The 17,880-nt window shown below is 47.0% G+C and overlaps 1 protein-coding gene across 1 annotated transcript in view; it reads right to left on the bottom strand.

The window, feature by feature from the left end:
- The window catches only part of ERI3 (ERI1 exoribonuclease family member 3), a 234,675-nt gene extending 217,779 nt beyond the window's left edge, over positions 1 to 16,896 (bottom strand). The window contains exons 1-2 of the mRNA XM_030573808.1: positions 16,832 to 16,896; positions 2,592 to 2,866 (exon numbers count right to left, since the gene is read on the bottom strand). Coding sequence (XP_030429668.1) covers positions 2,592 to 2,843 — 252 coding nt within the window. The 5' untranslated portion in view covers positions 2,844 to 2,866; positions 16,832 to 16,896. The remainder of the gene's footprint in view (positions 1 to 2,591; positions 2,867 to 16,831) is intronic.
- Between the last annotated feature and the right edge of the window lie 984 nt (positions 16,897 to 17,880).

The following is a 17,880-nucleotide window of genomic DNA, read 5'->3' as shown; positions in this document are numbered from 1 at the left end:
CTGGGAATAGGCCACAGGGGATGGATCACTCAATGACTGCCTGCTCTGTTCATACCCTCTGAAGCCTCTGGCACCCTCCATTATCAGAAAGCAGGATACTGGGCTAGATGGACCATAGGTCTGACCCAGTATGGCTGTTCTTATGTTAATGATTGAAAATTAGGGCTGTTGATTAATTGCAGTAAACTCATGTGATTAACTCAAAAATATTGAGATTAACTTATTAATCGTGATTAATCACATTTTTAATGGCACTGTTAAACAATAAAATACCAATAGAAATGTATTAAATATTTTTGGATGTTTTCTACATTTTCAAATATATTAATTTCAATTAAAATACAAAATACAAAATGTACAGTGCTCACTTTATATCATTTTATTACAAATACTTGCACTGTAAAAATGATAAGAAATAGTATTTTTCAATTCACCACATACAACTACTGAAGTGCAGTCTCTAACATAAAAGTGCAACTTACAAATGTAGAATTTTTTTTGTTACATAACTGCACTGAAAAAAACAAAACAGTGTAAAACTTTAGAGACTACAAGTCCACTCACTCTTACTCTTTCTTCAACCAATCGCTAAGACAAACAAGCTTGTTTACATTAACGGGAGATAACCTTGCCTGCTTCTTATTTACCATGTCACCTGAAAGCGAGAACAGGGGTTTGCATGGCACTTTTGTAGCTGGCATTGCAAGGTACTTACATGCCAGATACGCTAAACATTGATAAGCCTTCTCCATGCTTTGGCCACCATTCCCGAGGACACGCTTCCATGCTGACAATTCTCGTTTAAAAAAAAAATGCATTAATTATATTTGTGACTGAACTCCTTGGAGAAGAATTGTATGTCTCCTGTTCTGTTTTTCCCGTATTTTTCAATATTTCATGTTATACCAGTCTCGGATGATGACCCAGCACATGTTGTTTGTTTTAAGAACACTGCAGATTTGACAAAAACACAAAGAAGGTACCAATGTGAGATTTCTAAAGATAGCTACAACACTCAACCCAGGGTTTAAGAATCTGAAGTGCCTTCCAAAATCTGAGAGACGAGGTGTGGAGCACGCTTTCAGAAGCCTTAAAAGAGCAACAATCTAATGCGGAAATTACAGAACTGAACCACCAAAAAAGAAAATCAACCTTCTGTTGCTGGCATCTGACTCAGATGATGAAAATTAACATGCATCAGTGCGCTCTGCTTTGGATCATGATCGAGCAGAACCCGCCATCAGCATGGACACATGTCTTCTGGAAGGGTGACTGAAGTATGAAGGGGACAAATGAATCTTTAACTGGATCTGGCACGTAAATATCTTTAGACGCCGGCTACGGTAGTGTTATGCAAACGTCTGTTCTCACTTTCAGGTGACACTGTGAACAAGAAGTGGGCAGCAGTATCTCCTGCAGATGTGAACATACTTGTTTGTCTGAGCAACTGGCTGAACAAGAAGTAGGACTAAGTGGACTTGTAGGCTCTAAAATTTTACACTGTTTTATTTTTGAATGCGGGGGGGGTTGTACATAATTCTATATTTGTAAGTTCAACTTTCACGATAAAGAGATTGCACTACAGTACTTGTATTACGTGAACTGAAAAATACTATTTCTTTTGTTTTTTACTGTGCAAATATTTGTAATAAAAGATAATATAAAGTGAGCACTGTACTCTGTGAGGTAATTGAAATCAATATATTGGAAAATGTAGAAAACATCCAAAAATATTTAAATAAATGGCATTTTATTATTCTTTAACAGTGCAATTAATCACGCGATTAATTTTTTTAATCTCTCGATAGCCCTATTGAAAATATAGTTATTAATTTAATTTTGCATTCCATTGTCAAGGAAACAACCATTTGCAGAAGACACATGAAGAGGTCTACACCTGGTATTAGTTCCAGGGGTGAGAAGCTGCAAATGGCACTCTCAGGATGCACCCAAAATCCCAGTGTAGCTGGAGGTTTCTATTTTAATTATTTGATTATCGCTGGACTTCAGAGTTAAACACCCAGATAAGACAAGCCTGGGAAAGTTCACACCTTTCAACGCTATGATGACTAAAGACCTGCGGACTCCAACAAGCAGCCCCGCATACATTCACCTCCAGACTGCTTCCTTCACAACTTTATAGGCTAGAAACGTGTTTCTCCTGCAGAAATGGATGAGGCAGTCTGGAGTGTGCCAATAATACGGGGTTCCCAGCTAATACCAGCTCAATCCATCCCCAAGCCAGAGAGGTGAGAAGCATTTAAGGCCTAAGACAGGTAAAGTTTCTCAGACAACAAATGTCTTTTCAACGCTGTCACGATGGAGGCCAAGGTCTCTGGTTTCATTCCCTTTGGACTGATAAATTGGCAGTGCTGCAGACGGCCATTTTAAGGGGCAGGAATGACTCATATTGCTCATCAGAAACGACTTGGGCCGATAACAGCTGCTGAGGAAGCGTGCATAGAAGTGGGAGGGCATGGGGTAAACCTCAGAGCTGTTGGTCAGGATGTGAAGGGACAGACACTGCATCCCACTTCACAGGGTGGAGGCAGCAGTTTGCAAAGGAAGAATAAAAGGGGCTGGGTATTTACCTGAGGATGAATCTGTGGTTTGTCACAAGTGGCCTCAAAATCCAACACTAAAAAGTAGTGATATCTCTGTGGAGGAAAGGATGACATTGCTGCCATGGACGCACCAAAGCCGTGGGACGCCAGTTTCCTGTTTAAGGTGGAGCCGCACCCCTGGAGAAAGCAACGTAGGCGGTGGGAGCACAGAGCTTGTCTCACCCTTGGAAGTAAGGTTGGAGGAATCTTTGCTGCTCCAGTATGGAAGAGTGCTATCATTGAACATCCAGAGGCATCTGAAACTTAGAAAGAGAGAGGGGCTTGTGTTACTAATGCACACACATCTCACTTCTATTGCCATCTGCTCAACCTAGCCATTTTGTAACAGACACTCTTGTGCCTTTAGATGAAAGGTTCCACTAAAAAACCCAGGCAATACTGTGACCTATTGCAAATACACTAGACAGCGTCTAGACCCACTAGCAACCTAGAAATTAATCGCTGTGAATAGCTCTACATTAAGAGGCAAAGACACCACAGTCACTGCTCTAGGGGCCAGATCAGGCATCTGCATGCTACAGAACACTATATAGATTGCTTAGGGACTTAGGGGTCTGATGCAAAGCTCACTGAAGTCTGTGGAAAGACTCTTAGTCTCTTGATACATGTACACTGGTAACAGAAGTTGCACACAATAGGAGTCAGGCACAATGAGACAAGTGCAGATATCATCTGCTTGGCCCCAGGCCCCCCAGCTAGAGCCAATTCCACTCCCCATACATTAGTCAGTTTTTCTCCCCCTCTCACCCCGTGTGTCAGCCTCTTGATAACATGCTTCCATAGGGCATCCCACTTGGTTACTCTCAACAGGGTTCAGGTGCCACACACAATCTCTTGCTCAGCAGGGGGTTTTCAGGGTGAAGGAGGGCAGAGGAGGTAGGGGAGAAATGATCTAAAATGTTGACATTCAAGGGATGAATTTTCCTTCCAACAAAATCCAAACTGATTAAGTTTAATTCATTCCTCCCTCACCCCTATGAAAATCCCACCCACTCTAAGTTTTTATTTATTTATTTATTTATTTTATTTATACTCTTAGGACTTAAAAACTTTGTGGTAGTTTTACAGATCACTCATCCATAATGTGACCCTTTGGCATCTGGGTTTTTTGCTGGGGGAGGGGAGAGGAAGAAGTTTCAAATGATTTCTTTAAAAAAAAGAAAAAAAGAAAAAATGCTGTTCTCCAGGAATGCATGGGTCAGGGATAGGTAACAGAGTCTTTCAACTCTAGGATGCCAGTTCAAAGCCAGCCCAGGTCAGTATTTGCTACCTGGCCTTTCAGTGGTTTATTTGAAATCTGGTTGCTAGGAGGTGGATCTCAATCACCCCAAAACCCACCACATCTAGCCCCTAGGCCAGCGACCAAACATGGAGACTGAACTCAGTTCAGCCCCTACAGGCAGGGCCAAGCCAGTAGTGGGTCACTGCCTGTACCACCGCTGTTCTGAGCATACAGTTCCAAGTGTGCACAGCACATATAGGGAGGCGCAGTCCATGCTTCCAAGGAGCTCACATGCTAGACTGGATAGAAGACACAGGACAGCAGGTGTCTAGACGCTGGGAGCAGTACAGACTTCCTTCCTTCCATGCACGAAGGGACACGTGTCTTGCTTTTGTTTAGTTTCTTACTGCAGCGGAACAAAGTGCAGACTCCCCTGGGTGTACACACAATGCCTCCAGCACCTGCACGGAGGGCAGGAAGCACCTCTTGGTGGAGATGATGAGCAGCCAGATTTACACAACAAAATAAAAACTGCCTCAAAGAAACCAGAGGACGATCATTCACAAACAACACTGTGATTATTTGCACAGACAGCAACTGTTCCTGTGTATCTGTTAGTCTATCAGGTAAATAATGCACGTGCCAAAATACACACTTAATGAGATAATATGCCTTGAAGAACAGCTAAAGCTGTATTTACCTGAGAGACCCAGAGAAACTCAGAAAGACCAGATTAGGAGATAATTGCCGCTGAGCAGGTCATGTGCATTAGGTAAATACACATTTTGTAACCTTCCCTTAGAAGGATTTTGTGTTAAAGAAACACACATGCATATCACAGGTGGAAATCAGAGACTGAGGTTTAATACAGAGTCACTTCCTGCAGTCTGACTTTCGGGGCATAAACTGGTTGTATCTCCTGGCTTTCGTTTTTTGGGGCCGTATATTTTATTAAAGCAGCGTTGCAAGCAAGAGTCACCTGGAAAACTAAAAACCTCAGTTATAAAACCATAATGAAGAGCTGCCCTGCAAGCCTAACATTGTATTAATCCTAAAGGTGTTCAGCAAGACCTATCACTTTTCCATCTCGTACTTTTATTGCCATTAATAGATTAATTACAGCCAAATAGAAATCACTTCCATTCACATCTAACCTATCCTTGATAACAGATATTTATGCTTAAGATCTTCAAAGCTGTCAGCTGTGGAGCTGAAGGTCTATCAGAGGAGATAAAACATCTTGGAATAAAGCTGCTAATAATTTGTTGTGGTGAAGACTGGTCTTTAGAAAAGAAAACTGAGGCCATGTCTACATCTAAAATTTTGCAGCGCTGGTTGTTACAGCTGTATTAGTACAGCTGTATAGGGCCAGCGCTGCAGAGTGGCCACACTTACAGCAACCAGCGCTGCAAGTGGTGTTAGATGTGGCCACACTGCAGCGCTGTTGGGCGGCTTCAAGGGGGGCTCCGGGAACGCGAGAGCAAACCGGGAAAGGAGACCAGCTTCGCCGCGGTTTGCTCTCGCGTTCCCCGAACCACCCTGCAAACCGCAGGGAAGGAGACCTGCTTGCTCGGGGTTCCGGGAACGCGAGAGCAAACCGGGAAAGGAGACTAGCTTCGCCGCGGTTTGCTCTCGCGTTCCCGGAGCCACCCTGCAAACCGCAGGGAAGGAGACCTGCTTGCTCGGGGTTCCGGGAACGAGAGAGCAAACCGGGAAAGGAGACCAGCTTCGCCGCGGTTTGCTCTCTCGTTCCCGGAGCCACCCTGCAAACCGCAGGGAAGGAGACCTGCTTGCTCGGGGTTCCGGGAACGAGAGAGCAAACCGGGAAAGGAGACCAGCTTCGCCGCGGTTTGCTCTCGCGTTCCCGGAGCCACCCTGCAAACCGCAGGGAAGGAGACCTGCTTGCTCGGGGTTCCGGGAACGAGAGAGCAAACCGGGAAAGGAGACCAGCTTCGCCGCGGTTTGCTCTCGCGTTCCCCGAACCCCCCTGCAAACCGCAGGGAAGGAGACCTGCTTGCTCGGGGTTCCGGGAACGAGAGAGCAAACCGGGAAAGGAGACCAGCTTGATTACCAGAGGCTTCCTCCTTCCACGGAGGTCAAGAAAAGCGCTGGTAAGTGTCTACATTGGATTACCAGCGCTGGATCACCAGCGCTGGATCCTCTACACCCGAGACAAAACGGGAGTACGGCCAGCGCTGCAAACAGGGAGTTGCAGCGCTGGTGATGCCCTGCAGATGTGTACACCTTCAAAGTTGCAGCGCTGTAACTCCCTCACCAGCGCTGCAACTTTCTGATGTAGACAAGCCCTGAGCTGAGGGGGGACTTGATCACAGTCTTCAAATATGTTAAGGGCTGTTCAGGGCCGGTGCAACCATTTAGGCAACCCAGGTGGTCGCCTCGGGTGCTAGGATTTGGAGGGCGCCATTTTCTTCGGCAGCAACCGCGGCGGCCGGATCTTTGGCCGCCCCAGTCACTGCCAACATTTAGGCGGAGGGAGCTGGGGCAGGGGAACGCAGGGAGGGCTGCCTGTAGCAAGTATGGGGGGGGCCAGCACACAGGGGAACTCCCCGCCCCAGCTCACCCCTGCCCCGGCTCCTCCCCAAGCACGCCGTAGCTGCTTCACTTCTCCCACCTCCCAGGCTTGCGGCACCAATCAGCTTAGGCACCGCAAGCCTGGGAAGCAGGAGAAGTGAAGCAGCCACGGAACGCTCAGGGAGGAGGCAGGAGAAGTGAAGCAGCGATGGCGTGCTCGGGGAGGAGACGGGAGAAATGAAACAGCGATGGCGTGCTCGGCGAGGAGGTGGAGCAGGGGTGAGCTGGGCGGGGGGCGGAATCTGTTGTGGGGGGGGCCCTCAGGGCGGGGGGCCAGGGGCGGCGGCCAGCGCAAGGTGGAAATTTCGCCTAGGGCAAGAAACATCCTTGCACCAGCCCTGGGGCTGTTATAAAGAGGACAGTGACCAATTGTTCTCCATGTCCACTGCAGATAGGACAAGAAGGGATGGCTTCACCTGCAGCAAGGGAGATTTAGGTTAGATATTAGGAAAAACTATCTAACTCTCAGGGTAGGTAAGCTCTGGAATAGTTTCCCAGGGAGACTGTGGAATCCCCATCACTGGAGATTTTAAAGAACAGGCTGGACAAACACCTGTCAGGGATGATCTAAGTTTACTTGGTCCTGCTCAGCACAGAAGGCTGGATTTAATGACTCTGAAGGCCCTTCCTGCCTGTCCTGCATTTCTATGATTCTGATTTAACCTACTCTGAAAAGGGAAAAAATACAACTGAAGTTGTGGAGGGAGTCAGACAATGGCCCCTTAAATTAAATACATCCATTAACATAATATATATGGCTAGGTAAGACCAGTATTTCTCTAATGTATATTACTGTGTAGATACAGCTAAGCACTGAACAGAAGCATGCGAGGGGACATTTTGCTAATCCCCTGGACAGCCAGCACGTGACTAGGAACAATCCAATAGCAAACTTTTGCTCTCTGCTTTTTTGGCAAGTGAAGTCTTAACTATAATATTAGCCAGTCTCTACTCTAGACTTCCAGGTATTTTGGGAAGAGACTGTAACGTCTTCCTAGGCGAGTTCAGAGTGTCTCAGAGCATTAGGGAGCTGGTGAGCAGATGCTATTTATTAAACCCTGTGTAAAGCATTTATAGCTATGACAGAAGATGCAAGGCACTCCTAATTATCCAATATTTATTCCAACACACAGCAACGCAGATACTCAGTCAGAACACAACTTTAAAAAGAAAATACAAACCCTACACTACCCTGATCAATTCACGTGTTGAATGATTCAATTTCCAAACCCAAATGAAGTGTGATAAATGTATTTTATGCACACAGGGACAGATTATAATCTCCATGTCGACTGCCACATCTGGCACTCAGTCCAACCATCTTAATGTTTCATATTATCCAGCTACAATTCCTTATATAGATATATACATTAACTGTCGTGGGATTGTAAACTATGGCTGGACTTCATGAAGTATGTTGACAGATTGTACACAGACATAGGAAAAGTTACAGCATTTACATTCGTAACTCCCAATAACATGGAAAATATCCACCTGCGGGGGGCTACAGCTGGGAGATAACATTAGTTTTATAGGCTGTGTATTACTGTATGTCACACATGACTTCTTCATTTGCTGTAACCAGTAACTATTGCTTACGAAATCCTGGAAGTTAGTCTGACCTGCAGTTATTCTGCCTCCAGAATGGCATGGGGCAAACCCAGACCAGTCAGGTTTCTTCCTCATCTGTGTGCCATGTTAATGATGGCAAAGCACCACAGCTGAGCTCTATAAAGTAAGGAAAGTCAAAAGCCAGACAAGCACCGGCTGTACGGGCTTGGCTGCTGGATGTCTCATTAACTGTACAGAGAAGAACTTCCACCGGCGCCTCTCTCACTTCAGGTCTCAAGAGGAATGAATCGGAGAGAACTGCTTATTGGGAACCACAAGTATCCACTAGAGCAGCACTCTTGCATGCGGCAACCAGGGGCTTTTCTCGCGGCCACAGCCTCCTGGGTGGAGAATGGGGGCTGGGGAAGCACGAGCCCCTACCCTGGGGCCACCAGCTGGGAGTGGGCCTTACGCCCCACCCCCTCCCACAGAGACACAAATGCTGGAGGAGTAGGTAGCCAGTAAGTTCCCCACTTGCCCAGGGAAGCAGGGTCATGCTTCAGCCCTGGGGTCCCGGGGTTGCCCCGCCATCACAGCTGGCCCCTATTACCTCTCCTAGCCCCCCCATTCATTTCCCCCATGACCTCTGGCCCCCCACTGCCTCCCTACCATGTCCCTATCCAGGGCTTAATTTGTCCCTGGGCTGAGTAAGTCTGCTGTGAAAAGTGATATTTGTATGTTTGTTAATATCACTTTTCACAGCAGACTTAGCAGCTAGCAGTGAGGTTGTCACAAGTGATACACTGCTATCTTGATATACCACCACCCGATATAATATGAATTTGTATATAACACGGTAAAGCAGTGCTGGGGGGGGGGGGGGGGCAGGGCTGCACACTCCGGTGGATCAAAGCAAGTTCAATATAACACGGTTTCACCGACAACGCGGTAAGATTTTTTGGCTCCCAAGGACAGGTAGAGGTGTATTAACATACAAGTATCACTTTTCACAGCAGCAGACTTACCTGCTAGTAAGTCTAAAAAAAGCAACCAAAAAAGAAAAAGAAACAACAACAAAAAACACAAGAATGTGCACAGCACCTTATTTGTGTTTCTATTCTGCTAGGTCTAGTAAAGAAGAGAGACGACCGTACTACTATTTTTTTTTTTAATTATTGAGTCTGCAAAATAAAAAAAATCCTATGTAAATAAATTACAATTTGGACGTGTGCATGTGCCTATTTATTCGTTTTTCCTAAAGTATTTTAGGAAAAACTGCCAGAGCGGCCACCAGGAAGACTTGGTGGCCACACTCTGAGCTCACCAAAAAATTTGTTGTGAGAACCCCTGAGCAGAGGTTCCGAATTTCTCTTATTGCATACCCCCATTCCAAATCTACCAGCTGCCCGCGTACACCTACCCCCTCATCACGGATAGTGCGTGTGTTCTTTTTAACACTACCTGTCTTTAGCCATCTGTAGACATTTCACCGTTAAGTACAGATAGAGTTATAGCGGGACCTATACAACTGGGAAAAAACCCTAAGTTCTGAACTCAGACTGGGCAACTGAGCCCATGCTGTACGGTGACTGGAGGGGAGGGATAGCTCAGTGGTTTGAACATTGGCCTGCTAAACCCAGAGTTGTGAGTTCAGTCCTTGAGGGGGCTACTTGGGGAGCTGGAGCAAAAATCAGTATTTGGTCCTGCTAGTGAAGGCAGGGGGCTGGACTCAATGACCTTTCAAGATCCCTTCTTTTCAATTCTGAAGCACTTGGAGAGGAAAGTGAACAGGAACAGTCAGCATGGATTCACCAAGGGCAAGTCATGCCTGACTAACCTAATTGCCTTCTATGAGGAGATAACTGGCTCTGTGGGAGAGGGGAAAGCAGTGGATGTGTTGTTATTCCTTGACTTTAGCAAAGCTTTTGATACGGTCTCCCACAGTATTCTTGCCAGCAAGTTAAAGAACTATGGGCTGGATGATTGGACTATAAGGTGGATAGAAAGCTGGCCAGATCATCAGGCTCAACGGATAGTGATCAACGGCTCCATGTCTAGTTGGCAGCCAGTTTCAAGTGGAGTGCCCCAAGGGTCGGTCCTAGGGCCAGTTTTGTTCAATATCTTAATTAATGATATGGAGGATGGCGTGGACGGCACTCTCAGCAAGTTTGCAGATGACACTAAACTTGGAGGAGTGGTAGATACGCTGGAGGGTAGGGATAGAATATAGAGGGACCTAGACAAATTAGAGGATTGGGCCAAAAGAAACCTGATGAGGTTCAACAAGGACAAGTGCAGAGTCTTGCACTTAGGACAGAAGACTCCAATGCACTGTTATAGACTAGGGACCAAATGGCTAGGAAGCAGTTCTGCACAAAAGGACCTGTGGGTTACAGTGGACGAGAAGCTGGATATGTCAACAGTGTGCCCTTGTTGCCAAGAAGGCTAACGGCATTTTGGGCTGTATAAGTAGGGGCATTGCCAGCAGATCGAGGGCTGTGATCATTCCCCTCTATTCAGCATTGGTGAGGCCTCATCTGGAGTACTGTGTCCAGTTCTGGGCCCCACACTACAAGAAGGATGAGGAAAAATTGGAGAGTCCAGCAGAGGGCAACAAAAATGATTAGGAGACTGGAGCACATGACTTATGAGGAGAGGCTGAAGGAACTGGGATTGTTTAGTCTGCAGAAGAGAAGAATGAGGGGGGATTTGATAGCTGCTTTCAACTACCTGAAAGGGGGTTCCAAAGAGGATGGATCTATACTGTTCTCAGTGGTAGCAGATGACAGAACAAGGAGTAATGGTCTCAAGTTGCAGTGGGGGAGGTTTAGGTTGGATATTAGGAAAAACTTTTTCACTCAGAGAGTGGTGAAGCACTGGAATGGGTTCCCTAGGGAGGTGGTGGAATCTCCTTCCTTAGAGGTTTTTAAGGTCAGGCTTGACAAAGCCCTGGCTGGGATGATTTAGTTGGGGATTGGTCCTGCTCTGAGCAGGAGGTTGGACTAGATGACCTCCTGAGGTCCCTTCCAACCCTGATAGTCTATGATTCTATGATACGTCAGTGTCTCTGTGTTCTCGCTGGTACATGTTGAAGTAAATTAACTCTTGTATTTTATAAAACAAATTCTCAGAGTTTCAAAGCTTCATCCGAATAGCCTATTATGAAAATGCAGTAAATAAAATTAATAAATAATATCCACCATTACACGGGAAAAATTGCGTATCCCCTAGAGATGTCTCCTGTACCCCCAGGGGTACACATACCACAGTATGGGAACCCCTGCGCTAGAGGGATGGGAAACTAACAACCAGTGCCAGTCATGAAGTGATCAGGGCACTTTAAGCAACTTTCTCCACTGGTAGCAGAAGTATGAGACCTCATTCCACAAATAAATGCATTGCATACGTATGTACGCCTTGTGGTTTGTAGGATGAATGGCATTCATGCCTGTGACTAATTTGTGCACAGAGAGACAAATTAGTCTATGAATCTTAGCTTTACCGGTTCTTTGTGCATAATACTAATATTTAAATTTTACTAATTAAAACAAATCAAAATCATACAAGGACAAAATGAGACAGTCAGATAATTCAACAGCCTGCTTTCCGCCCAAGAGCAGACACATTCACTGTTCAGGCTGACAGTCTGGAGTGATAACATAGCCTCAAATTGGGAGAAGGGGGAAGACACGATCTAAGAACAAGCAAACCCTAGCATTAAGGCAGCAACAGCAGCCCAGACTTGGAGTCCAAGAATGGTCACACTTTAGTCAGCATTTAACAGGACACTTTCAGATCAAACATGGGCCCATGTTTAGATTTGGTACAGATGTTTCTATCAGACTGAGGCTTACATGTCCATGACTTTTTTTTTTTTTAAGTGAACTTTACGTTTTTTTTAAATACCAAGTCTGTTCTTGCAGTGTTTGCAACCCAAATATCACAGCACTTTGGCATGGCCTGAGAGCCAGAAAATTAAAGACTAGAAACAAAAACTAGTGAGTCTAGCGGCACTGTTCAAACTTATTTTAAAAAGGGTAAATAAATAAAAACACATTAACACAGTATTCTAAAAGTTGTAATGATTTAAAGTGGTGTTAGAAAACCAGGTAAACTGGTTTAATCAATTCATCTGACAATATCCTTTTACCATTAGTTCAATATATTTTCCTAGTTTAATTCCTTTGGGTTTTGGTTGGGTTTGTTTGTTGCAAACCCACATTCTGGGAAAGTTACATTGTAAGTTTCCCAAAGCACTCCCTGAAATGTCTGTGTATTGTTCCTATTCGTTACTTGTCACCAATACAATTGACTATTGGACTATCTTTACAGATCCTCAAGACTGTGCTTAGCCCTTCCCCTGTTCCCAAAACCTTACAAGCTACAATTAGATGGGACACAAATGAGAAGAACAGTGGAGAGGATGAGAGTTATTCCAGGGAGATCATGTGCACACACTGATAGTTCAATTGAAAGAAAATACCATTGTTGACTCACTATGTGTAGGCATTTTGAGTGAAGTGAGTTAAAGAGGCATGTGAAGGAGAGGAGTGACTAAAACAGGGAGGGAATTCCATGAGTAGGGAAGCTTTCTCCTATCTAAGCACCCTGCTCCTCCCACATTCCTTTAGAGATACGCCATGCCAAACCACTGCATAGACCATCAGAACTGTTTCCATAGTGATGTCACAGACACAATGTCTTGTGAGATCACAGGGACTGAGGAGGAGGAGGAGCAAAATTAAGAAGAGAACTTCCTGTGGCTAACGCATGGATAATCGGTGTGCGGGGAATGAAACAGGTATCACAGCTTACTTGACACTGCAGGGAAACCTAATCAAGATGCAGCTCTCACCAGACCACTTATCTCAGGGCTGTCCCTGAAGTATTTCCCAAAGATACAAGATACAATTCTGCTCCAAGGCCAACTCTGCTAGGCAGCCAACTTTTGTTAGCTCCTTGAATGGTCTCTTAAAACAGATTTTACTGTATTTTTCAATTTTCCCCAAGAGCGGCAGTGGCTACACAAATGGATCTCATGCTGAGATCTGCCAGAGTTCTGCACATGGAAGGACAGCAGCACTGCCCCTTAGTGAGAAAGTAGAGGGAGGAAAAAAACCTGAAGTGCATGAGTAGACAGATTGTAAAGCTACAGTGGAAGAATGTATGTGGTACCTGGTATAGTGCCTTCATCAGATGGCCTCAGTGTGTTCTGTGGAAAGGGGCAAGTTAGATTTTTAATTGTGGTCCTTGGGCTGGGTTTATAATTTAAGGCCACATGCAACTCTCAGTCCACAGCTGAGTTCCTACCTAAGTGCAATGGAGTTAGCAGAGTTGCTGTTACACATAGCCTAATTCAGTGGAAAGTAAAAATACCAGGCACTTTTAGGACTGTGTCTTTTTGCCCTTTGGTTATATGGTACTTGGCAGATGTGATTACCTGATTTGCACACGCAATTGCTGTGATGCAAATCAGGTACACAGTTGTGTAGCTAAATTATTTGAAAATCTGGCTCTGTTACTGTCAGGCTCAAGAGTTAACACTCAGCTGAGACACACAGGATGGTTTACACCTCAACTGTTTAATGCTGTCTACAGTTTGGTGTTGACAATTCTGCATGATTTTCTATTTAGTTCACATTTGAGTCGTTCTCTATACAATCATATGGTCTAGATATTTTTAAAGAAAGTTTGCTTTCTGGAATCTGAAGGTCATAAGGGCCAGAAGATACTTCAAGAAGGCAGGTATACCAGATTTTGTGAAACCACTCAAATTCACAATAATCCTGGAAAAAAAACCAGGCAAGGGATAGAGGCACTGCACAGAGAGTTTCCAAAGGCAATGAAAACCAGTCACTTCTAGGGTAAAAACAGCAATGCTAACAGTACATAGTTATACTGCCAAGAAATTTAGGACAGGAAGTGAAGAATCCTCATCCAATTGAAAATGCAGGAGAGATTCTGACACACAATGCAATTACCCAGTTGGAATCTGGCCAGTATCATTAACCACTCTATTCTTAGGTTTAAAAAAATAGTCTCAGAGAATATTTAGTGACTAAAATGGTCAGAGGCCTCAGTTTTGCCTCTCATCTACAAAACTGCACCCCATCCCCCAAAGTATCACAGCACCCCCAGCCCTATGCTGGGGAAATGGTTCAGAACCAACAGAAAGCATCTTCTGTTGCGCTTCTCCAGGACCACCACCTGCCACAACTATGTGTCCTTCTCACCCAATAGCAGGCTCGGAAATATGTATATTTGTTTAGTAGTCACCAATGGCCTCTTATGAATATAGTTAATGGTGTCCATTCCCATTCAGATTTAGTTCATGAATCACCATTCCCATATGCTGTACAGATTCAGTGCAGTTCATGCAAAGGTTATTATTAGATCAAAACAGAGGAAGTGCAAGTGCAAGAACTTTACATGCCAAATGTCTTTCAAAACTTTATTTCCTAGATTAAACAAAGGAAAAATTCAATACCTACTAAAAGTAACACAGCCAAAACAAGACAGGCATTGTAGCAGCTATAGCAATCCTCCTAAAGGAATCAAGTTCCAGCTAAATATCCTTCATTCAAAACTATGGAAGTTAAGGTCATCTCAATCTGTGTGCACTTATTCAGGGACTTCTTTGTTTAGTGTCCAAACTAATTAGCATTTTCTTTTTAATGCAGTCGGTCTTCTTACTTTTGGTGAGAATCAAGTCTGGCTACATGCACGTATGAAGCTTTTTTATGAACGCGTGCACACACGTTATTGTACGCAGAGCAACCTATGCTTCAGAGAAGAAACTGCCACGAAAAAGGTCTCTCGAGAACAATAGAAGCATTTCATCTACAGTATAAATTAACAGCCTGCAAAATTTCAGTTACAGAGAACCCACCCCAAACTTAACAATTTAAGGTACAAAAGTACATCTGAAGTCACTTCCACCACCCATCTCCATCCAGAAGAGTAACCATTTGGATTTCTAACACACATTTTATTTAAGAAGAAACCATTCTTGCTGTGAAATCTTATATTGCCAAGTTTACAGTGAAAGTGCTATGAAACGCCACGGTATTGCACAGAGCACCAAAACTATTAAGTACCTTAAGTTACCATTCAAAATGGGCAGCTTACAGTGTCTGACAGGACCAAGTCCTTTTAGAAATACCACCCCCAAAGCACTTGATTAAAGCCTTCTTTATCTCTTCTGAGTTGAGATCTGGTGCAATCTAACCAATCAGACCAGCCCTTTGTGCTGTGGCCTAAAGAATACCACAGATCGGACTAAACTGAAGCCATTAATCCACTCTCTTTCTAAAACCAGAAGTCCAAGAAATAAAGAGAAACCCAAGTCTACATTGGATTTATTTCCTAATAATGCCTCATTGCCATGTAAAGCTACCAGGCATAAGGCTTACAACAGAGTATCAGGAAAAAAGGCACAACATCTGTTTATGCTGTTTAAGAGAAACACCTGTGACACTACAGTACCAAGAAAAGGGAGAGAGGAGAAACTCCTGCGACCAGTCACACAAGTAACCCAAACACACTGTATTTCTCAACTCTCTCAAGTTCACTCCTGAGTTTCAAGCTCTTTCACACTCAGAAGATGTGCAATAAGTGTAATCTCATAAGTCAAACTATTTACTCCCTCATTCATTCCCTTTCAGAACCTTCAAACCCCAAAAGGAATTTCCAAAATCCCTGTTAATATTTCTTGCCTCTTTTAAGTCAGTTCAGTGGGCAATCAGCTTAGAATCATAGACCAGGGTTGGAAGGGAGCTCAGGAGAACATCTAGTCCAACCCCCTGCTCAAAGCAGGACCAATCCCCAGACAGATTTTTACCCCAGTTCCCTAAATGGCCCCCTCAAGGATTGAACTCACAAGCCTGGGTTTAGCTGGCCAATGCTCAAACCACTGAGCTACCCCCCACCCTTCTGCTGCCCAAAGACTTAACAGTAGTTTATCAAAATCAGACTACAATTTTGGGGAGTGACCACAAGAGCAACACTCCGAATAGTTCTACTGAAGAACAAGCAACTGCCCAGGGAGCAGAGGCCCAACTTAACACAGAATTGAAACACGGTGAAAGTCACTGGGCCACAATGCCGGGCCCCTCTTCCGTAACCAGATTCAGAGTTTCTTTCCTTCCTTCCTTACTAGAAGTGGGGCCACACAGGGAGGTGAAATACTTAAGACACAGCTAGAATGCCCAGTTCTGCACAGTGTCAAGTATCAGAGGGGGAGCCGTGTTAGTCTGGATTGTGAAAGCAGCAAGGAGTCCTGTGGCACCTTATAGACTAAGGGAGCATGAGCTTTCGGGGGTGAATACATCCGGCATCCGACGAAGTGGGTATTCACCCCCGAAAGCTCATGCTCCAAAAGGTCCCTCAGTCTGCAAGGTGCCCCAGGGCTCCCCGCCGCTCTCACAGTTCTGCCCACACTGCATGGCTGCAGGCTGACTCCCACGGCTGGCCTGAGCCACGGGGGGAGACCCGGCTCCCCCCTCGCTCCCCCCCCGCCAGCCCGGCACCGCCTCTCCCGCCCCAGGGCCCGTGTGCACACAACCAGCTGAGCCCCCCCCCGCGGGGCACGCCCCTCCCTGGCCTGGCTCCCAGCCCAGCCGCGGGGGTCCCGGTCCCGTCCCCGCCAGGCCGGCCTGGGCCTGCCCCCCCCGCGCAGCGCAGCGCAGCCCCCTCCCCTCGGCCCGGCCCGCCGCCCCTCGGGCCCAGCCGGCCGCCGCCCCGCCCCCCCCGCCCCCGGGGGCCGTCGGGGTGTTTACAGCGGGGGCAGCGCCAGCCCTTCCCCCCACACTCGGCACCACGAGTCCCCAAGCCAGCGACTCACCTCCGCGCACTCTGACCCCCGACCCCGTTCTGAGCGGCAGCCCGGCCGGCCAACCGGAGCGCCCGCTCCCGCCGCCGGGGGCGGGGCTTCCTCCCCGCCGACCCGGACGCAGGCGCGCGGGCGGCTGGCAGCGGGGGCGCGCGCCGCGCGGCATCTTGGGGCCTGTAGTCCCGGCCCCTGGCGGGGCGCGCGCGGGGCGGGGACCGAGGCTCGACGCCTCCGCTGGGGAGCGCAGGGCCCAGCCCAGGCCTTGCTGGCGGGGCGGGCAGGCGGCCCGGGCCTCGGGGCAGTGGGGCAGGCCCCGTGGGCGGTGTGGGGCTAATGGCCAGGAATCGGGGTCCTGGGGGGCAGTGGGGCAGGTGCTGTGGGCGCTGTGGGGTCAATGGCCAGAAATCAGGGTCCCGGCCATGGGGGGCAGGCCCCGTGGGCGGTGTGGGGCCGATGGCCAGGAATCGGTGTCCGGCCATGGGGGGCAATGGGGCAGGCCCCTAGGCAGTGTGGGGCCCATAGCCAGGAATCGGGGTCCCGGCCATGGGGGGCGGGTCCTGTGGGCGGTGTGGGGCCGATGGCCAGGAATCGGGGGGCAGGTCCCATGGGCAGTGTGGGGCTGATAGCCAGGAATCGGGGTCCTGGGGGGCAGTGCGGCAGGTCCTGTGGGCAGTGTGGGGCCCATAGCCAGGAATTGGGATCCTGGGGGGCAGTGGGGCAGGTCCCGTGGCCGGTGTGGGGCTGATGGCCAGGAATCGTGGTCCTAGCCATGGGGGGCAATGGGGCCAATGACCAGGAATCGGGGCCCCAGCTTTGGGGGTCACTGGCACCATGTATGGGGGCATTGGTGGTGCCAACCCCACATGTTCAGACGCCATGATACTTTGAATATATAGTCCGTTTCTCTCTCTTTGCCTTCGGGTTCTTGAGCTTTTAGAGTTTTCAAACTTTTCTTTCTGTCACAAGGAGGGCTAGACACTTACACAAAATCTCCCTCCTGCCCCAGGCCTCCAGCAGGTTGCGGGGTTGAGAAAAAGACCAAATATGGTGAGACTTGCCCT

The sequence above is a fragment of the Gopherus evgoodei genome, chromosome 8 (genome assembly GCF_007399415.2).
Source record: "Gopherus evgoodei ecotype Sinaloan lineage chromosome 8, rGopEvg1_v1.p, whole genome shotgun sequence".
NCBI lineage: Eukaryota > Metazoa > Chordata > Testudines > Testudinidae > Gopherus > Gopherus evgoodei.
This window is presented reverse-complemented; position numbering and strand designations above follow the sequence as displayed.